Source organism: Hypomesus transpacificus, chromosome 11, assembly GCF_021917145.1.
Source record: "Hypomesus transpacificus isolate Combined female chromosome 11, fHypTra1, whole genome shotgun sequence".
Taxonomy (NCBI): domain Eukaryota; kingdom Metazoa; phylum Chordata; class Actinopteri; order Osmeriformes; family Osmeridae; genus Hypomesus; species Hypomesus transpacificus.
In genome coordinates, this window is record NC_061070.1 from 15965623 (window position 1) to 15988343 (window position 22721).

A 22721-nucleotide genomic window follows, 5' to 3' on the forward strand; every position below is an offset into this window, starting at 1 on the left:
AAATAAATTACAATACAAAAGCAGTATTGAATTTTTTTATTAAGAGTGAAAATTAAATGCAGGCCTACCTTTAGATATGTGCATGTATCAACAAGGTCATACAATAACTAGGCATTCATTTGTGTTTCTTAAATATACATATTACAATGTTGGTAGACGGTTTGGTCTATCATATATAGCTCATAAAGGCAGTGCATGCAAGAAGTGGGCATGCCAAAACTCTGCAAAATAAAGAATACACAAAAAGCAGTTGGTAGTGTATATACTTAGGTCTGTAATGCTTGGCTTTAAAAAGCCTATTGTTTCCACCTTGTACATGAATTGAATTGAATTGATGTTTATTGGCCATGAAAGAAGAAGTAAGGGTTTCTGCGTCAGGCACATACTGTCCAACAGGTGGCAGTCTGTGAACGATGTTCAAGAAAGATTAAATATATAAATAAATAGAAAAAACATATCTGAACTGACAGGATTGTCACATTGTGGGGCTGGTCAAAGTAAGCTTGACCACAAATCGGTAATAGAAAATAAAACATAATTAATACGGAAAAGTGCTTGGAACAAGGATAATATTTGTTTTATGTGTGCATATGTGCTTGTGTAATGTGATGTGATATTAAGGCAGACACCTTTCACTTTCTAACACTAGAGGGCAATAGTCAGTAATCAGCCGTGTGTAGATGTAATGGTGGGATTTCTGGGCTACACCCTAGTGGAGTTTGCTCTCTTCTTCTACAGTGATGTTGAAGGCCACAATGACACATTGTTGGTGGAGTAGAGTTAGTGAAAGATACTGCCTATTTGAAGGTAAAAAGTAGAAACATCAGTGGGCTAGTTAGTGACTACACAATGACACACAACTGTTCTTGAACAGACTGCTCAACACATTAAATGTTCAAGTATCCTGTGTTTTGTCTATTTACACCAAAAACATTACATTTGAGTATGATACCATCTACTAGAAATTGCAGAGCAATTCGGTTTGAAAACTGAACCTGTGAATTGCAAGTGTTGACTTGAAAACTGTGAACCTGGAACTGCCATGTTAACCACTGTGTTATTTTCACATTGCAGACCCTGTCCTTTGCCAAACTGGCAATGGGGTCAAGGTCTAATGAAAAATTCATTGCATTGATTTGACCAACCGAAGCCTACTCCAACTATTCATGCATAACTGAGCTACAGTTGTTCCTTTGGATTAGAGGTACATGAAAATCAATTTACACCAAAATAACATACAAGACAAAATATGCATTGAAGACAATAAGCATTAGCCTGCATATATGTAGAGAGCCTGTAGAGAAATCTACAGTAACCTACATGCCAACACTTGTGGGCCAGATGAGGTCATGGCATCATAACAGCCATCTCTTGTTATTTTCCCATTAGTTTGTTTGATCAGCTGTTGGGACCAGACAGATGGGACCAGGTCATTGGGACTTGGCTGAGGAGGTTGGAGAGGCCTTAGAGATAAAGAGAGGGCTGTGCTGAGTAGATTATAGAGAGAACATTCATTGGCCAGCACAACCCGCACCTGATCTCCAGTGCTCATATATCCACAGTAGCATACTCATAACTCAGAATCATAAGTGTTTACGATTAAGTGGTACATTACTATACATTCTACAGGGTATGCTAGTGTGGATACATTGAAAGAATGACAGAATTTTCTGTATAGCTTTAAGCAACAAATATTTTTAACTGATCATAAATTCCATTCCATACACACGCTGGGTAAACTGTTTTGGAGTCAAATTTAATGAAGGATTTCCAAACACACACACACACTCCACACACACACACACACACAAACACACACAGACACTCCACACACACGGTTGTAAGTCATATTAAAGGGTTAAAAGTAATGAATGTCATTACTGCTAAAATCATGTTACGTAAACAATTAACTGTAATCAATGAGGTCCACCATTTCTCATCCAAGGGTTGGTCGTTAATAGGAAACACATATATTATAAACAGATGGGTTGACTGACATATTTCATGACCAGAGTGTCCTCTTTCTATGTTGGTTTTTTAAAGTCCTATTCCTCTTTCTTTGAAATCCTCTCTGGCCCAAAGCTTTCACGGACGCTTCAATGCTATTTTCCAAAAGTCACTTTCAGCAACGCCTTCCTTATAGATCTCCCTCCAATGCTAAAAACAATATCATGGGTAAGGAATCTGTTCCTTCGATCCCTCATGGTCACAGAGAGCCATTGGAGCTCTCTCTACTCCCACTGCTCTCCATTGATTGGCTGGCTCCAAGAAATGCCATCCCATTGTCGGTTGGAATCTGGATAGCTTTGAGTGGTGCTAACCGGTTGATTTGATGCTTGTTGCAGACAGGGATCTTATTGGGCTGTAGGGTTCTGGTATAGTGGGAATACCAGTCCCTGTCAAATGTTGCCCTTATCTGGTCCACTATTGTTAAGTTCTTCTGTTCCACACCTTCTTCTTGATTTATCACCATCCCCGCGCCCCCATTGAAGGCAAACTCATTACCCACCCAGTCCAAATTTCCTTTAGGGGACAAGAGATATATGTAAACAACCCTGAATGATAAGCCATTGTGACCAGCTGGTATTTGACCAGTTAAACAATCAATGTTATCCCCTAGTTTACGGTGGCAAAGATACTGTGTTGATCAAACTTACTGAGAGTTGGGCTTACCTATGTACACAGCCCTGTCTGTGACCATGAACCTGTTGTGGTTGATTCCATGTACTGTTCCATCCCACTGCTGACTTGGACTGAAGAACTTCTACACAGAGGGAGGAACACAGAGATCACTCAGTCCTCATCAAGACGTGAATGGAATTCAACAGGACAGAAGAACAGTTGGCAGTCTGATGGTTTGGGTATCCGGGTAAGAGTGTGTGCAGGTGTGTGTGTGGCTTGAGTCTGGTGTGACTCATGAACTCACCACCTCCAGTGAACAGTTGGTCTGCTGCATGCACAGAGTCTTCAGAGACCAGACAAAGTTGAAGGTCAGGGGGTGAGTCTGCTCCCAACAGCTGACCAGCAGACGTACTCTGACCTTCCTTAAGATCAACGCCTCTCTCACCATCCCATCTATATGGGACCAATACCTACCAGGGACAGGAAAGGGCCTCATTGTTTGTGTATTGTGTGTGAGTGTGTGTTGGCATAGATGTATGCCAGTGTGTGTGTGTGTTTGTCTTTAAACCTCTCACTGACCTCTGTGGGTTGGTGTTGATGAGTGGCAAGTAGTCTGTTATGGAGATGTAGATGAACTTTCTAGCCTCCTGGATGACTCTGGAGATGGCCTCCAGATCTCTGGTCCTGTCTTTAGGACACAGCACCTCAGGGGAGGTCTGGAAGGACACAGTCACACAGCAGGATTATATTCAGTTCGACAATCATGTCAATTGGATCAAGAAAAGGGTTAATCTGGGGTCAAAGAGAAACTCTGGCATTACCAGTGCTATCGCATGAGTGAAATTAAATTGGTTTTGTTGTCTTGGCTGCACTTTCATCGACATCATCGTCATCAACACGCCATTACTATCTTCATCCTCATCAACATCTCCCTCTTTTGGATTGATATCTGTACCATCACCTCTGTGAATGGATAAACTTCTTCAGCTTCATTAGTATTCTTACCACGTGCTTTCTGCAGTGTCTCTCCCAAGAACTGAGCCTGTGTCTGTGTTCTTTATTTGACTCTCTTTGTCTCTCCTTGTCCAAGAATTGCCTTAGTAGATGAATAAGGAGTGGAGGGCTTTCCATCACTGTGTGTGCGCTTGGAATGAGTTTTATTGTTGTGTCAGATGAGGTGTGGTTTATGTGTGATTATGCGTGGGCGCGTGTTTACATGGTTGTGTGTCTGTGTTTCTGCAAGAACACAACAGTACTTTATATATCTGCACTCCATTTTGTGAGACATACAGGGTGTGTGAGATGAGATCCGTGATGGAAGACAGGATGCTACTTGCTATTGATCCATGGGATGATGAAGGTATTCCCAGGGATTTAGAGATGTTCATTGACTGCTGATGGCCAGGCAACATTTACACCCTCCAAGCATATGTTTCCTACTGAAGCCAGGGACATCAGTCATCTATTGCCAACGTTCGTACACAGCAAGGAGCTGACTTAAAGCGAGCATGCCTGTGACATCAATTTTTCTTTACCTGACACCTCTTATAAAAATGATAACAGCTCTGGTAGGATGTTACAGAGAATTTAATTCTCATCAGAGCAAATAAAAAGCTAAAACCGGCAGGTTTCATGTGGCTATGCAAATATCTCCACCATTTTAATGATACAGATAGTTGTTATCTGTGTTTTATTTATGTACCATGTGTGAGATATTGTTTTGCTACAGTGGGATCATTTGAATGTAAAAATGCAGAACTAATGATACTGGAGGATAAAGGATGAGTCACTCACAGAGACGTAGATCTCAGCCTTGGTATTGTTGAGGAGAAGGGATAGTTTCTCATCTTTGTTGTACAGAGCGTACAACCTCTTTGACCAGATTGAGGGGATGAATTCCTTGTACTGCAGCTGCCAGTACAGGTTGAACACCCTGTGGAGATCCAGGGCTAGGCAGCTGCAGTCATAAATGATGATACCCAGCTCCTTCCTCTGAGAGATACCAAAACAACATCGGTCATATCCAAGTTGGATCATCAATGAATTAGATCAGAGCATTTCCCACTGGCAAGGCCTCTTCTCTCTCTCTCCCTTTACCTTTCTCCCCTGTCTTGGACCCCCTCTCCTCCCATAATTCTCCTCTCACCCCCCTCCTCCTCTCCTATACAAAGCAGCGCTCCTGGCTCATCCAATTACGAGGGCTCTTCCAATGCCACAGCAACCCCCAGGAAGTGAGAATCCACAGCACTTGTTTTTTCCACTGTCTATTTGTCTCTCTCTCTCTCTCTCTCTCTCTCTCTCTCTCTCTCTCTCTCTCTCTCTCTCTCTCTCTCTCTCTTTCTCTCTCTCTCTTTACTCTCTTATCTTTCCATTTCAAAGAAATGTTTCTCACCAACTGCATCCTTCTTCAGAATTTGTATGATACGCAATATATTTCAGAAAGGGATAACAGATAGACAGGGTCAGGCCAGGTACACAGAAAGGGGTCTGAGATTAATGAACCACGAAAAATATTCTCGTTGCGTTCACACTCAATTAAATCAGCAGTTTCCTTTCTCGCTCTCCTATTGGGTTGACTTCTTTTTCATCAAAAATAATAAAATAATATTATTTCTGCTTGTTTGAGTATCCTGTGAGAGTGTGTTGTCTGTGTGTTTGCTGAACTGGGTCAGATGTATGTAGGTACCGTGGCCAGGGAGCGCCAGTCCATGCTGCCACTGCCGATGTACATGTGCTTCCTGTCCACTACCCAGAAGGAGGAGCGGAGCTGCCCTCTGGTCAGGATCGTCATGTTTACGTAGTGAACGTCTGCACCTGGATAAGGAAGAGAGAATGAGGAGGGGTAGAGGCAGTGAGAGGTGGAGGCAGTGAGATGTGGAGAGGTGGAGGCAGTGAGAGGTGGAGGGGTGGAGGCAGTGAGAGGTGGAGGCAGTGAGAGGTGGAGGGGTGGAGGCAGTGAAAGGTGGAGGGGTGGAGGCAGTGAGAGGTGGAGGCAGTGAGAGGTGGAGGGGTGGAGGCAGTAAGAGGTGGAGGCAGTGAGAGGTGGATGGGTAGAGGCAGAGATATAGGAGATTCAATGCAGAGATGGAATCAAACATTGTCATGATTAGATCTATTACATACAACAGGCTATCTGTTGCAATGACTCACTGTGTCGATCAAGACTCTTCAGCTCGGCTGACTCAATCATCCCACTCGCTATCTTCAGGTTGACCTTCTTAGCCTTTAGACCCATCAGTTTGTACAGCAGAGCTCGACCCTGAAAGAAACCACATTAGCCATTTGGTTCAAATTATATTTAGCAATTTGGTAGTGGCTAGCCAGCTGGCTGGCAAAGACATGCACAGGCTGGCACACACACACACACACACACACACACATACACAAACCAATGAGGTTTGCAATATTGTTTAACTCTCTGGTCCCCATTCTATTGTTATACCTTAAACCCATGGTTTCTTTCTGAGGCATGCTAGAGACAATTGCCGCCGGCTCCAGTGATTAGATCTGCCCAGACTGCAGCCCCCAAAGAGCAATCTTTCTCCAGTCACACTGCCATACGGAGCCATTAGACCAGACACATCCCAGCTTCACTAATGAAACACACACACAGACACATACAGCTCTGTCAGAGGAGAGACAGAGGTTGTCCAAAACCTCAATTCAGCCAAAACTAAGTGTCATTTTAGCTATCCTCAGTAAGAAGCAGTGATATTTTACTAGTCTTACTTGTCCATGGGTGCAAGCTGTTTGGTAATGTTTGAGATTGGCTTCTCCATAAACCTTTGTATCTAGCTACCTTGGGTAGAGAATGAACCGAAAATAGAACAATTCCATATCTTGGAGATGACTTCCAGATTGTTCCCAAAGCGTGGTCTCACCTGCCTGGCTGAGGGGAGGAAACTGGATTCATAGTCTGAGGAGTTGAGGGCCCACTGAGGTGAGACAATCTCCACAGAGCGAGTGGCCAGATTCAGCAAGTTGTGGAGCCCCACCGAGAGAGGCACGTGTGCCGTGCCATTGTCCAAGAAGGAGATGTCTTCTGGAATGTTCTCCACAAGCACAACCCTGTTGGAAAATAAAACTATAGACATGTTTTTGCAGCATCAATAGTGATTAGTTTTTCTCTGACAGGCCCAACGTCTTTGTGTTGGGATGTTTTTGTCACAAACTAATGGCAATTTAATTAACTCAACTAACTGCTTAAATTGTAGCACTGTGCCTTTCATGACAAATGGCTTTTTCTCAGGGTTGTAAATTGAAAGCTGAAAAGCAGGAGACTATTAAAGTTTTCTTAAAAAAATAATGGAAAACCGTAGAACACATTGCTGTGCAGTTTTAGTCGAAAATAACCAATAATATATTGTCTCATTATCTACAGTGCCATTAAGAACGTGGGTAATAGCCTTGAGATTACATACAGTATAAAAGAGGTCATTCTAATACACTTTCATCTATGGCTACCTCCTCAGCAAATAGATTGGGAAAACACACTCCATTTAAACATTTGGGTGATAACGTATGTGTGTCTTGCAGTATGTACATTAAAAACTGTATGCACAGCACGCACAAGCCCTGGTGAATACGAGGCCTGCCTTAATGTTTGCAGTGCCACTTTGATATGTGAACAGGCACCTGTGAGTGGGAATTTAATCAGTCTTGAATTTCCTATGAAGCTATAGCGTGTATCCATTTCATAAACAGCAGGAGCATGCTGCGTCGGTCGTACTGAAGCCATGAGGCCCTCTGAGGGAAACGCTTAGACGTTCGGCCCAGGCATCATGTCACCAAGGTAATAGAGGTGTTTTTCAGGCCCTTATGGACCAGCAAGATTGGTAAAAACACCATAAACATGTTGGATTTACCGTGACAACCAAGTGTTTCAGACAGCCAGCATGCTATTATCAAGCCTGAATGCTCACTGCTGTATCCAGCCCGGCAATTGATTCATTCTGATCCAGGGGCTGTGCAACATTCTTCATGCTGGGAGCAGGCTCGATACGGGAGTGAAAACATGGTAAATCATATGAGGCAGAGGAGCTGGGAGTAACGTGATTGGTGAATGCTGTAGGCAGCGAGCATCAATTTACTGACTGGGTGATTCAGACATTGCATGGATGAAATGCTGTTTCTTCCTATCTGCGAAACAAACCTGACAAGAGTGGAGATGGAATGTCTTGGAATAGATTATTCATATTGACGTATTTTAGGATTGGGGATGGGATTAGAGATTTGGGAAATCAACTTGGCATCCCTAACGTGCAGTACTGGATTTATTGTTGTTGCTTAAAATTAAGTAGCCTGACAAGGGAAGCCTAGAATGGGCACGATATAAAGATGGATTTGACAACAGTACAACAAAGATTTACAGTCCCACAATGCATTCTGCTTCCTTTGGAAAGGCAGGAGAGACAGAGCATTAACTAGGACATGGCTTCTACGTGTTCTATTGAAACTACACAGATGTAAAAATTAGGTGGTAAACAATAAGGTGACATCAAAAAACCTGTCAATGGTATTGGTGGAGGAGGGGGAGGTAATCCTATTCAGGTAAAGGAACACAACCCATTTTCCCAGGGAAATGATGTATGGGGGTTTGGGGTTGTTATCCAAAAAGGAACAGGTTTAAAAGTAAGAATCGAACCAAGGCTTCCGGAGGGAATTCATTGATTCGTGAACACTCAGTGAACCTTCTTCTTCAATCCTGTGTGCAGTTAGGGGTGTGATTCCCACCTAGCTCCTCACCACACCGCTGCAGGAGAATTTTTTTTTCTCCTTTAACCCAAATCGAAAACTTTTCTTGTCAGTGGAATGACAATAGATCTCCCCCCACCCTTCTGCCAGACAAGGTGATTTCCCCACAGTTTACTGTCTGTCGTACATCACATCCTCCTATAAACAGCTGCTGCCAAGTCCTCATAAGACAGGTGATGGGCAGAGTGGGTGAGGTGTTAGATCGGTCTGGGCAGGCTCTCTAACCAGGATGCAGCACAGTGGCATGTTGAATAGTGGAAACTATTCTCATGTCCTCCCGGGGACTATAACTGTCTCCTATGGGTGAGTAGAGATGCCAAGAATTGATGGTGGTGTTTTCATGCCTTCTAAATGAGAACCCAATAAAGTATGTTCCGGGGAGTATGCAAATTAGACAGAAGGACAATGTGCTGCTGTGCATTGTTTTCATGATTAGAAATGTGTTCTTTGCTGCTTGACAGAGTAATAACTCAGCTGCAGATATAGACACAGTAAAGGATATGAGATCATTTTCAGAAATATAGTGGAGCGGTCTCAGGTTTTGACACTGGATATATCCTGGCCCAGCCCGGGCCTTCTGGTGAGTTCTACAGTCGTGGCTGTAGCATCCCTACACACCATCCATCCAGATCTCAGCTTGGGTTCTAGAATAATGATCTAAAATACGGTTCTAGAATAATGATCAAAAATACGGTTGAGCGGACAGAACAGGGGTCTGGGCTTATCATCGATGGCACAGCTTTATTCATGAACCACTCCATGTTCATGTGAAACAGGTTAGATGGATCCCAGGTAATGATAGCCTTGAGAATATGTTGAGAATATGTTATTAAAGTCAGTGATCGTAACATAGAAATAGTGTGCAAACCTGTGCCTACTGGTGTTTTTAGCTCTCCATCCACACATATTGGAGTATTCGGTTTCCTGCTTGCAGCTACCTAGTTCTGAATCAATACCAACCTTCTTATCAGACATCTAATCCTGAGCACTGAGCTGTATGGCCAAGAGTCATCCATCACATAGTTCTTCGCATGCAATTAAACTGATCTGGTAAAATTTCTTATAGACTCATGTATTGGAAAACAATATGGTTAATGATCCATGATAAATGAGTACAGGCTCCTGGTTGATTTATCATTTACAATCTTCTATGTAACTGCTGAATATGTGTACAGAATAATACAGGATGGGACTGGATGAGTTAGGTGTAACAGGTATGAGGTAAGAAATGTTGTTTTACTGTAGGCCTCTGCCCCAAGCTGTGTTTGTACAGTCTAACAAGACGTTCCCTGTGGTACCAGAGTCTGCCGTAAAATCTGAAGGTTCACATGGAATGAAAACAGTGTTACAAACAGTGTTCACCCCTAAACAGTAGCCTTCTATATTCTGGCGAATCCCTCTATGGAGTTCTGTATTTACACTATATACAACCTCCTCATCTTACTTGCAGCTTTCTCTAGAGAATACTTGATGAAAAGAAAAATCTGCATCACAAAATCCTAATCTGTGACTGAAAGTAAAGGTTGAAAGTAAAGGAGTGTTTTTTGGGCACATTATGACAGGAGGGGTTTTTCTGTGTGAAGTTAGGGAGAGAAATGACTCTGCCACTCCACTACTGATACCACTTCAGAACAGTACATTGATCCATTTAGAGGTCTCTCTCTCTCTCTCTCTCTCTCTCTCTCTCTCTCTCTCTCTCTCTCTCTCTCTCTCTCTCTCTCTCTCTCTCTCTCTCTCTCTCTCTCTCTCTCTCTCTCTCTCTCTCTCTCTCTCTGTTTGTTTCCCTCTCTCTCTGTTTCCCTCTCTCTCTGTTTCTCTCTCTCTGTCTCCCATCTCTCTCTGCCATCTCTCTCTCCCTTCTCTCTTGTTCTTACACCACTTTATCCCCTCTCTCTCTTTTCCTCTCGGTGTCACTTACCCCCTGCATCTCCACCCAAAGCCTGAGGGTACCCATTGAGAGAAGAATCAATTTTGACTTTACAAATTGGAATTACATTTCCAGCCTTCATTGCAGCAGAGTGATGTTGGACAGATTGCTCTGAAGGGCAGAACCAGAGAGACAGAGAGCCTGGTAACAGGCAACTAGAGCCTTGGCTGTAATGGATGTGGAGGATAATATAAGTTGAGAGAGAGAGAGGTAGGGAGAAAGAGAGAGGGAGAGAGGGAGGGAGACAGAGATTGGCAGAAAGGGAGGGGGATGACCAGCAATAACCAGCCTCATCCCTCCCCACCGCAACAATCTCACAACAACCTGTCATCTGTGATCGAATCACACACATCCTCGTCATTGTGCTCACACGCAAAGCACTTGAACTCAGAAGCAAACCTAGGCCCTTAGTCTTTCCTCCATGTGAGCTTTGTTTTTCACGATGGATGAACACAGATCGCTTAACTTAGAACACAGCAGCTTTTGGGGTGTAAGAAGACTGTGTTGTCTTCCGCAGACCTCACCTGCAGTTCCTGTTACAGTTCTCCTCTGTGATTCCGTCATCATCTCCCCACAGGTCCACTGCTGAGAAGATGAGGGCTAGGAGGATGGCGAAGCAGCACACCAGTGCAAAGATCACAATGCATTTCTGCTGAGACTGCAAGACAGAGGAACAACACATTGTTAAATGCCTACATGGTTATTTTCACTCCGTCCCCCCGCCTTACCCCCCAGCCTCCCCAGCCCCTTCCACATGTCTTAGTCTAGCACCATTTATTGCAAAGATCAGAAAAATATAAACTGATTGCAAGATAATTTACCTTGGGGATTTTGGACACAACAACGTGCAATACTATGGAAGTGACTCTGAAGATATATCGTTTTGCCTTGCTTCAGAGAAATTTCAAGACAATCTGAAGTCGTCTTTGCTTAGCTCCATTTTACCCACATGATATGTTTTTTCGTATGCAGCATGAGATCCCACAACAAACTGGTATTTCTAGTCCCTTCCCTGACATAATTGGGTTGGATCCAAAGGGTTCTATATGGTAGAGGTCAAGGCAACCCCAATCTGAAAGGTAACAAATGGCCTGTCCAGTTCAGAGAGCAGAGAGAGAGAGAGAGAGAGAGAGAGAGAGAGAGAGAGAGAGAGAGAGAGAGAGAGAGAGAGAGAGAAGAGAGAGAGAGAGAGAGAGAGAGAGAGAGAGAGAGAGAGAGAGAGAGAAAGAGAGAGAGAGAGAGACATTTCTTCTGGTTTGGAGTCCCAGAAGACTCATGGATAGGCTTACATTTATTCATTTAGCAGACGCTTTTATTCAAAGCTTAAATTCAAATCGACGGTGTACACCTATAAATAATATTGACATAATTTAGAGATGTCAGAGATTTATGACTAAAATGATTTCACATGACCGTAACTGTGCAATTTAAAAGCTTTGCATGTCTGTTTAATGGAACATTGACGTCCCAGAGCTAAGTAATTAATTAGAAATGTCAAACCTCTCTATAAAACAATACAAAACATGTTTAAATGGCATGGTTGGAGTCATGCTTAATGACCCTAGGACACTGAAACCTATTGACACAACCAACCACTCTCAGTCTCTCACTGAACACGCTTGATATCCCACGCACCACTGACCTCCTAAGACCATGCCACTACAGCATTTCTACCTTCAAGGTGCAAAGTACATGTGATTTATGCATGACCTTTGTGGTATGTGGATATGTGTGTGTGTGAAGTGTGTGATTACAGTGCAGCGTAGACCAGGAAGCCAGGGGGTCAGAGTCAAAGTGTGCTCTTGAGACTTGACCAGTGTCACATGACACCGGAACAGGACCATGGATCGATAGACCCTCCAATTACAGGAGTGAGTTTGTCTAACAGCCCCCCACTCAACAACCTTCCACCCTCCCCATAGCCTACCTATTCTGTACTTAACATCAGTCTGTACTGATACGGCCACATGAGCATCAACATACACCATGGCCCAGTTGCCAAGGACATGTCATGACAGGGTCTACATCAAACTGAAGTCCACATGTATACACACAGAACAGGAAACCCAGCAGCTGCTCAGTGTGTGCTGTAAAAGCTCCATGGAGTCCCAGTGGAAAGGGCTGTTGGCACGGTTTACGTCGGTTGGCGCGGTGCCCGTCAGATGAACAGAGGTGAAGGGGAAGCCAAGCCTTGACAGATTGATGCATACGCAGGGATCTGAGGCAGTCAGACGTGTGTTTGATAGAGGTCATATCGTACACCTTCTAAAAGATTAAAGCGTTGGCCGAAATGTTACAAAGTTAAGTCTGCAGCAGTGTGTTAGCTAAGAAAGAAGTTGGCGCAGGATAGACGCTTTATCTGCCTAAAGCGTTTCGTAGTCTCTGCCAACGAAGCTACAAACCTAGGACACAACGCGAATAACAGTCGCATTTTTGACAGAGGTCAAAACTATACGCTAAAGAACGTTTAGGATACACTTCGAATTAAGCTGCTCCTATACATTTAAATGACTGCTCTCAATGTTGTTACCTGCTGAAAGAATAGGATGGAAGACCTAGCCAAATCAGGGAGTTATTTCTGTAATGGAAGGGAAATGTCACAGTCTCAATTAGCGACACTTTCATTTCCCCTCCTCTATCAAGGCTCCGGATTAACAAGGACCCATGCTGTTTGACAGAGGCAGAGGATAGCAATTGTGAAACACCACAGGCAGAAAGAAATATACAGCGATGTGGGCACGGCATATTCTCTGCTACTACCCGTTAGGTCTCACAGCACTGCAGCTCCAATGTGAAAGCTTGCATGTACAGATAAACAAAGCTTCATTGTGTTGATGCAACGATGACAAAATACCGATGTTTCGACAGACAAGCCGGTTTTCAGGGGAGCTGAAGGGAGGTCTGATCATTTGAGCACATGATGCATGACGCAGCCTGGTTTCCTATTCCCTTTGTAGTGGATGGAGATTCAGTTACAGGATGGTGGGAACAGCTGGGCTCATTTGACTTCAGCCATTCAATGACACTCACTATACACAGCTCACTGAAGGCAAGAGTCCAGAACCATTCTGAAACATGGAGGCCTCAGTAGTCACACTACAGTGCTTTCTACCCAGCTTGGAATGATGAGTTGTTTGACTTGAAACAAGACTTTACAAGACTGTGAGCACAATGTTTGACTTTAAGATTCATCACCAGCACCCTCGCGGCCAGATAGTTCCTTTAATATGAGGGAGCCTTCGCTGGGTTAATCACATTTCATAACAAGCTAATTGAGGTAAGCGGAAAAACAGACCTAAGACGCATGGTTTCTCCATACTGGGCTTGTTGTGTATGGTACAGCAGATGGCACACACACCTGTTCAGTAGCTGTGATTCAGTCATCTAAAAGATCTCTGCATCACTTCAGCGCACCCCGGAGAACTATTCTTCCTTACTCATAAAACGCCAAGGTGTTCTCTCCTCGCAAACATTAACATACATGCTGTTGATCGTGTTAAATTGTGCCAAGGTCTGCAGATTAGCAACAGAAAGTGTGTGTGTGTGTGTGTAAGCACGCGTGTGCATGTGTATGTATCTTTCCCAGATGTTTCTTATCACACTGACCTTCAGCACTCTGAACACACGCATTCACACACCCGTCACACACACACACTCACACACATTGTCTCTGATGCACCATGATGTCAGTTCATTCCCCCTAATTGATGGTAGAGAGAAAAGGCCTGGAGACTGGTCTAACGGATCAGGATTTGCTCCTGTAGCACCACACGTCTTTGACAGCTGCACTGCTGAAGGTGCAAGGACCCATACTGAACTCAACGCGGAGGTGATAAAATTCCCTGCCAGTCACATTCTGTAAATAAGAGAAATGTGTGTATGCTCGTATGTGTGAGAGAGGAGCGTGGAACTATTACACAAAGGTGTGTGTGGAAATGTCAATCCGTGACACAGAAACTCGACTGAGAGACAGGGGAAAAGTCCACAAGCTGTCTTAAATAAATGGTGTGGAACATCTAGGAGAGACAGTGGCTTATTAAATACTGAATTATAAATAAGACTGAAATAGAATCTTTTCCAGTTTCACAGTCTTTGAAGGTAACAGTTCGCGGTGCTAAATCTGTTTCTTGAGTACTGTTTAGGATATCACATCTCAAGCTTATCCCTTTGACAAGTACAAATGGTCTTGGAGCAATGTGGGAGAGAAGACGGCTCCATTTATCTCTCCATCTGTAAAGAGGAGAAGCTAACAGTGATGAAAAGAGAGGAGGGAGTCCAAGCTAGAGCAGGCTTATGCGTATATATAACAAAGAATGCAAGTTAGAAAAGGGGTGGAATACTATGTATATTAAATATGGTCCACAGCCACGATAAACCGCTGAGCTGATAAAAAAGTGAAAAGAAACAGTTATAAATGTTCAATAAAAAGAAAAACTAAGATATTTGACCTGCTAATCTGAAATTCAGTCCAGTTCACGGCTCTTTAGGAAGCACAATTCCATCTCAGAAAGAAAAATCATGTCTGTGCATCGACCAATGGATAATTTCTGATCCATCTTTTTCTCTTGCCACAGGAATATGTATTGTATTAAAACCTCCAACGTTTCTTTCTACCTCATAAAGATGCTAGATAACTGATGTCTGTGTTTTACGTCTTACTCCCTTGACTGAATTGACTGAAAGGCTTTTAATTCTTATAGTTAAGTAGACGTCTTATAGAATATATATTTTGATATATGTAGCTTGATAATGTTGACTAGTTTAGAAAAAGCCCTGATATTCCTCATCCAAAGCAAGACTAACCCGGACACAGGCTCATTCATCAAACATTCATGCTAAGTGAGGTCTATACGTTCGCACACTACCGACTCAATGAAATGCATAAAAGCTGATTGAACGATAAACAAACAGACTAAGGATTTCAGGGAGCATGTAAGTGTAGCTCGGAATGTTTATTTCCAAGTGTCGCGCTCGAAAGGGAAGCCAGTGTCTTGGCTGGCCCCCTTCTGAAAGCCGCTTCTCTCTACCTGTCTTCCATCAGAGGATGTTTGCCTTCAGCCTGGACAGGTTGAAATGTCCTTCGTTTATTTCCGACACTTCTAACAACGAGTTGGCACATGGTACCTTTACTCTAAACAAGGTCTGTGTTTCCTCTGTCCCCCCAGCTGCTGGTTGCTGTCCCATAGCCCTTTCCTTCCACACTACTGCCCTTTCAAAACAAGTCCCATGCTTTTTAGAGGAGCACGTCGATGCACTCAATCATGCAAGTCTTCTACACTGGCACAGAGCACTCTTCTCAGGCCTGAGTCTTAGTCCCAGTCAGAGGTTTGAAAAAGCTATGATCATCCCATCCACAGCTCTGCCATGGTACCTGTCTCTCCTCAGCCACGTCAAGTCCCGACAAGGCTTTCTGATGTTGTTTACATCACCTTGGCCTCCCAACAGACATGTTTGTCATTGCTGTCTTCATGCTTTCATCCCCCCCCCTCTCCGCCCCCACCCCCACACCCCAATCCTCTCTCCAGTGCTGCTTTGCTTTGCGCTGTCCTCCAGGGTCTGGTCCTCCAGGGTGTGGTCCTCCAGGGTCTGGTCCCCCAGGGTCTGGTCCCCCAGGGTCTGGTCCTCCAGGGTCTGGTCCTCCAGGGTGTGGTCCTCCAGAGTCTGGTCCTCCAGGGTGTGGTCCTCCAGGGTCTGGTCCCCCAGAGTGTGGTCCAGGGTCTGGTCCTCCAGGGTCTGGTCCTCCAGGGTGTGGTCCTCCAGGGTCTGGTCCTCCAGAGTCTGGTCCTCCAGGGTCTGGTCCCCCAGGGTCTGGTCCTCCAGGGTGTGGTCCTCCAGGGTCTGGTCCCCCAGGGTCTGGTCCTCCAGGGTCTGGTCCCCCAGGGTCTGGTCCCCCAGGGTCTGGTCCTCCAGGGTCTGGTCCTCCAGGGTCTGGTCCTCCTCAGCAGCAGCACCTTGGGCCACACCACTCAGCGCTGGGCATGGGATGGGAGGATGCCAACGTGTTAGGTGGCTCAGAGCGACTTTTTCCATCTCTGCTGTGACTGGAAGTGTTCTGGAAGCCCTTCTCCGAGAGAAGATGAAGGTGAAAGAGCCAACGGTGGCTGGATAGCAGTTCCTAATGGATTCAATAATTTGGGGGTTGAAAGGAACAACTTACAAACAAAGACTTCAATCCAAACCTCACATCAGATGTGTTACCGTTTGTTTAGTTTAAACATTTACTGTACTTGCTACAACACAGACCACATAAACCTACCTTTCCTACATAAAAATGCCCAGTAATCTCGTGACATCTCTGATCAGCTGAACCGATTAAAGACCAAGAGTGGCAGTATCAGAGCAGTACTGGGTGCTGGAGGCTAGGCTAGTCTGGCTGTGTGCTAGCTATGCTGCTCAGCTCTCTTAAGCTGTCAGCTGTTTGGCTGTGGGCCAACCATGTCAGCTCCAATCAGAAGACTGGACACATTCCCCCAGCCAATCAATGGGATGGTGGGCTCGTTTGTCAGACCCGTACACAGGAGAGAGAGGAATAGGCAAGTGGCAATTCAGACAGGCTAGTCAAACAGTATCTTTAACATTTCATTATTGGTTATGTTTAGGAAATAACATAAACATGATGTACATGTGAGGGACATCTCCATGGAGTGATAAAAGCTAGCCTGCACTGCAGAACTGTCATGTTCCACTTCTCCATTCCCCCTTAGGTTGGAATTTATTTAACATGTGGAATTGAATTTGTACTATGTAAATCAAAGGCTGGCCTCACCATTACTTTCTAATCTAGAATGTTCAATCATTCACCACTTAAGCAGGCCAGGGTCGAGCCCAGTTTCAATCTGTTAGCAATTTGCAGATGAGAGTTCAATGTTGGCAGATCTATCACCAATCAGCAAGGGATGTAGCAGTCATCTAAACTTCCCCCTGTGGATCGGCCATGAAGGTTGTTCTTGATTGTTTTGATTGAGTCCTGTTGCATGAGTTCTTGCAACTCCACAATGTCATGTTTTCTTGTGTGTGTGTGCGTGTTTTTAACATTGAGCATTTTGAAAAGCCATTTACAAATTCAATTCAGCAACGTCTTAAAACGCAGCCTGTCTGTTCTTGTCCAGACTGTTATTGATGGGTGAGGGGTAGAGAGGCATGAACAAGCTGACAAAGACTGTGACTAACGTCCTGTAATCATTGGAAGACCTTGGCTGCTTCTGATTGGTCCCTAGTCCCCATGTGACCTAGCAAATCAGAAGTGATTGATGCTGCCAATTACACCTGTTAGACCAGACAAATGATTTAAACCTTCAATGTCTGGGATTCAAGACTCAACATTTCCTCCAATGTTTGATTGGATTTCCAGTGTATCCATCCTAAATGTCCTGGACATAAGACAAAAGTGGACATAAGAGTTCTTAAAGTCTCTTTAAAGGAACCAGGGACCTTTTGTAATTGTAATGGCCAAAACAAAAGCAAACATAACCTAAATCAATCAATCTTCCACATCCACTATCCACAACATATATTCACACCAGTCAGGTCCCGTCTTTCATGGTTGTGATCTCATTCCTGAAGGTTTACCAAGACCTTTTACCTGACCTTTCCAATTAGCGCCTCGGCACGTAAAGGTCAAAGTCTTCCTCTCAAGACAAATGCTGGTGTTTGCCTTGCAGCAAACACTTGTTGGGATGGAGGGAGGGAGGAGGATAAAAGAATGATGATTCAGTACTGAAGCAAATGAGAAAGTTAGATTGCAGAAGCGCCATGTCAGTCTCAAGAAGTTCTTGATTCAGATTTTGGTCTTTCATAATGTATGTGTCATGATGTCTTCAGTGGCGATGGAGAGATCATGAACTCTTAACTGTGATGTCTGACACGAGAGGAGACGGGATTGGTAAAGAAAGAAGAAATGAAGACAAACATTAAACGAGAGAAGTGAGGGATGAGTCAATGCCAAACAGTTGAGACTAGTTTATTCACTGCATCCAGAATGATTCTTGATAGAGTACAAATTCACATTCCAGCACAATAATTATAATCAACCATAGTTTCAGCCAGGGCTCTCTCTCTCTCGCCCTCTCTCTCCTGCCCTCTCTCTCTCTCTCTTTCTCTCTCTCTCTGTCTCTCTCACACACACACACACACTTACACACACACATATACACACACACACACAGACAGACACACACACACACACACACACACACACAGTATCTCTCCCTGGAAAAGACCCCCAAGGAAGGCATCTTTCTACTAAAGCATGTTGAGATCTCTGCCTCCCTGCCTCCCATCCTCTCTCTCCCATCCTCCCTGCCTCCTATCCTCTCTCTCTCATCCTCCCTGCCTCCCATCCTCTCTCTCTCATCCTCCCTGCCTCCCATCCTCTCTCTCCCATCCTCCCTGCCTCCCATCCTCTCTCTCCCATTCTCCCTGCCTCCCATCCTCTCTCTCTCATCCTCCCTGCCTCCCATCCTCTCTCTCTCATCCTCCCTGCCTCCCATCCTCTCTCTCCCATCCTCCCTGCCTCCCATCCTCTCTCTCCCATCCTCCCTGCCTCCCATCCTCTCTCTCTCATCCTCCCTGCCTCCCATCTTCTCTCTCCCATCCTCCATGCCTCCCATCCTCTCTCTCCAAACCTCCCTGCCTCCCATCCTCTCTCTCCCATCCTCCCTGCTTCCCACCCTCGCTCTCCCATCCTCCCTGCCTCCCATCCTCTCTCTCCCATCCTCCCTGCCTCCCATCCACCCTCTCATATTTTCCCTGCCTCCCATTCACCCTCTCACATCCTCCCTGCCTCCCATCCCCCCTCTTCCATCCACTCTCACCCATCCTCCCTCTCCCATCCGCCCTGCCTAACAGTTTCCCTGCCTTGCAGCCTCCCATCCTACCAATCCCTGACCTCCCAGCCTCTCTGTCTCCCTGCCTACCTGTTTTCCCACCTCACCCCCCCACCCCCCACGACCCCCCAACTCAGCCCAGCAGTCCAGCACATTGATTTCAGCCAGCCTCCCTTGATCAATAAATCTATAAAATCTCCATTAGAACAACATGAGAGGCTCCACACATCTCCAGTGCTGGCATGTAAGACAACTGACCCCCCTACAACCCTATAGACGTTCTACAACCCCCATGTATCCCCAGATCCTGTCCCCAAAGACCCTGGGCCCAGACCCCTGGCCCCCACCCGCCCAGACCCAGGGACCCCCGTTACAGATCTTCTACTTCTCATTCTGCCTTTTCACCTTTCAGCAGAACGCTACAGGGAAGAAAGTATATATTTAATTACCAGCCAGTTGGTCATTTTACAAAAATATTGACCCCTAATCCTTCCTACCTGAGTGTCAGTGATGTTAGCCCAACTAACTTACGGAAACATCTCCTTCAATCTCGCATGAGAAAACATTTTGCTGATGCTGTTATGAAGATCAGTTCTGTGACAGTGACTGATCAAACATCAGTTCTGTGACTGTTCTCCTTTTACAATGAAGTATGTTTTTTTTTTGCTTACGTGTGTGATTCCCTTAATGTTTCCTGTTTCTCGCCCTTGCCCTCTCGGCATATCTGTTGGACTATCGTGTTGCCCCTGGTGGTATGTCACTACCAACCAATCAGGCACTTCCTCCCGTAGAATCCATTTTTTTACTGTGGAATCAGCAGGATGTAGAATTACACTGCTAGAGCTGAGGGTGTAAACTGCAAGATCACATCACTGCAGCCTTCGCAGCATACCAAACACACACACACACTCACTCACACACACACACACACGAATACACATTCACACGCACATGCACACACACTCAAAAATACGCACCCCCAGCCACCCATACCCACAAACCCACTCCTCTGCAAACTGAACGTGTCATTAAAACCTTGCCAAACTGAACGTGTCATTAAAACCTTGCCAACAGCTCCTCTGTGTTCCCCCAACAAGCTGCAAGGGTCCGTTAGTCCTTTCATTAGGAGACAGAAGACCAGGCAGAATATAGAACATAGAGACAAAGAGATTCAATTAAGAGCATGTTTTGAGTGCAGGAGGGATATTGCTCCTCTCACTTATTTTACTTTTGTAGTTCTACAGTAGGGGTTTAGAATATCCATAAAGATCTTCATCAGCAGATTGGTTCACCCGAGGCATGGCCATCGATCAAAGGAGTATATCTATTTTACATATGAGAGTCTGCCTTGCTGAAAATGTGAGATGGGATGATGTTAATGTGGAGCAGTTGGGTTGTGTTTCAGGATGGGGAAGCCACAGAGCAGTGAGAGCAGCAGTACACTCAAAACAGCAACGGATATTATCGTATTCTGGCACATAGACCGACGTTCAGTCATATCTTACAAGGAAGGATCCAAACAGGAAAAGCAAAGTTGATGTCAGAATAAGAAAATACCAGTGTTTTATTGTGCTGTTTTTGTATGACTGTTGGTGTGTCATATTCTCCCATATGGGATGGACCACCAAGTGGCATGACACAAATATAAAATATTCATTCAGTAATTCCTTCATTTGTGTTTGAATTGCTACAGTACTGAACTGCATTAAGCTTTGGACAAAACACAGTCCCAAGCAGAGCTTTGTCACCTCAGGGAAGGAGACTGCGTTTTACACGACAAGAGGAGAACTGCACTGCAGATGAGTTACAGCTCAACACCTGAACCTTGTCATTGACCTCTTTCTCAAAGATTTGTATCTGCTCCAACTTTTTGAAAGTTTCCCAGAACAGTGTTGTTTTATGGCAGGGGGACAGGAGCCTCTTAAAGGAGTGGGTGATGAAGAGTGTGCGTGTGTGTGTGTGTGTGTGTGTCTGTATTCGTGTGAATCTTGTCCTGGTTGGGAGTGAGAGATGAATCAACTGTCAAAGTAAATCAAGGTAGTGACAGACACAGGAACACATTACACGCACAGAGTTTGATCTGTAGGAGAGAAATTGCATCTGGAAGTGCACAAAGGGATTTAGTAGATAGAGCATGAGCAGCCCTTGACCCTAGCAGAGATGGGCTAAACAGCCATGCCTAATATGATCCAATGACATCACCTGCTTCATCACACACTGGGATTGGAAACCGCTACTTGTGAAAGTTAATATTAATGAAAACAGATGACTCGCTATGTTGTCTCTTACTGTGAGGCTGAGCTTGACATGATGAGATCTGAGAGCTACATTTGTCATCTCTCTGCCGTTCAGCTATTAGGGTGATGGTTACAAACCACACCCACATTCTCTGTGACACACACATGTCAAGGTGATTGATTACTCTGGAACGTCCATATGTCTCTGTTAACAGTGTGTGTGATTGATTCTTAACCCACCAATATGAATTACAGTGCATTTACTATTGCGTTTCTACGTAGGTTCAACACCAATTTTATGTTGTGTATTACTGGAAAACTCTCTCATGTGATTTAATCCAGGGATGTAATTAATGCTTGTATAAACCAGACGGTTTGTGTAGCTGGGATCTCATTATCTTTGGAAGGCTAGCATTTGTTTTATTCAGTTAGGGCCAGTTAGCAGAGAAGGTGATAGATGGTGTGTCCCCACATTGCGGCCAGTCTTTTGTCTCTTTGTGTTTCCACCAACCAGAAATGTGATCTACCAGCTGTGTGGGATATGTGGGATATTGAATGAGAAGAGGAAGATACGGTCTGGCCAAAATGGACCCCTTTAAACTGCTTATTCTGAACATTGCAGTCTTTGCTGAAAGCGTTTAGAATTCTAGCATGTTAAACAGGACCTTTCTCATCAATCAATATGACTTCAGCAGAATTACCATCTTCAGCTGTTTCAGAGACGTGTACACCACTAAGACTGCAGTCTATATTGTTTGTCAGCCCTCTAATGGGAATGGACATGAGAACGTGCTAAAGTGCTATAATGCTAAAATGTACCAGTCTGCAGAATTATCTTTTCCTTTTTGTACATTCAGCAAATAGGACAGAATTCTGCTCAGGGACCTGTATCTCAGCATGAGTTCTGGGAAAGACTGCTTTGGAATTTCAACGTGTCCACACAAATACACACACACATAAACGCAAGCAGTCACGAACAGTAGAACAAACACATGTGCAATAAACAAACACGGTGCCAGTGAAGGAGCTAAATGAGAATCTGAAACCACAGCCCTCGAGTAGACTGATTACACCACATAACTGATGAAATCGACTGTTTCATTCAATACATCCTAGAATAAGTGGTTAGGTTTCCATGGGTACCCCTCCAGCTGTTTTGACTCCCCTTTTCCAACTGACTTTCTGCTAGCTTGGTTCTGTTAGCTCAGCGAGAGTCTCTCCGTGTTCCTGCGAGTGTGTGTGTATTCATTTGGGTGTGTGTGTGCCACTGCATGTAGATACTGTTTGTGAGAAGGATAAAGAGCTGGATCCCCTCCCTTCGGGTTTTGGGTTCTGGCTGACCACGCCGTCGTCAGA

At 44.6% G+C, this 22721-nt stretch overlaps 1 protein-coding gene across 1 annotated transcript in view; it reads right to left on the bottom strand.

Annotated features, from left to right (window-relative positions):
- Positions 1-27: 27 nt before the first annotated feature.
- The window catches only part of LOC124474128 (inactive phospholipase D5-like), a 23960-nt gene continuing 1266 nt past the window's right edge, over positions 28-22721 (bottom strand). Inside the window, exons 2-10 of the mRNA XM_047030027.1 lie at positions 10828-10961; positions 6504-6690; positions 5773-5881; positions 5309-5436; positions 4417-4614; positions 3202-3338; positions 2927-3092; positions 2674-2764; positions 28-2523 (exon numbers count right to left, since the gene is read on the bottom strand). Of these exons, the coding sequence (XP_046885983.1) occupies positions 2207-2523; positions 2674-2764; positions 2927-3092; positions 3202-3338; positions 4417-4614; positions 5309-5436; positions 5773-5881; positions 6504-6690; positions 10828-10961 (1467 nt within the window). The 3' untranslated portion in view covers positions 28-2206. The remainder of the gene's footprint in view (positions 2524-2673; positions 2765-2926; positions 3093-3201; positions 3339-4416; positions 4615-5308; positions 5437-5772; positions 5882-6503; positions 6691-10827; positions 10962-22721) is intronic.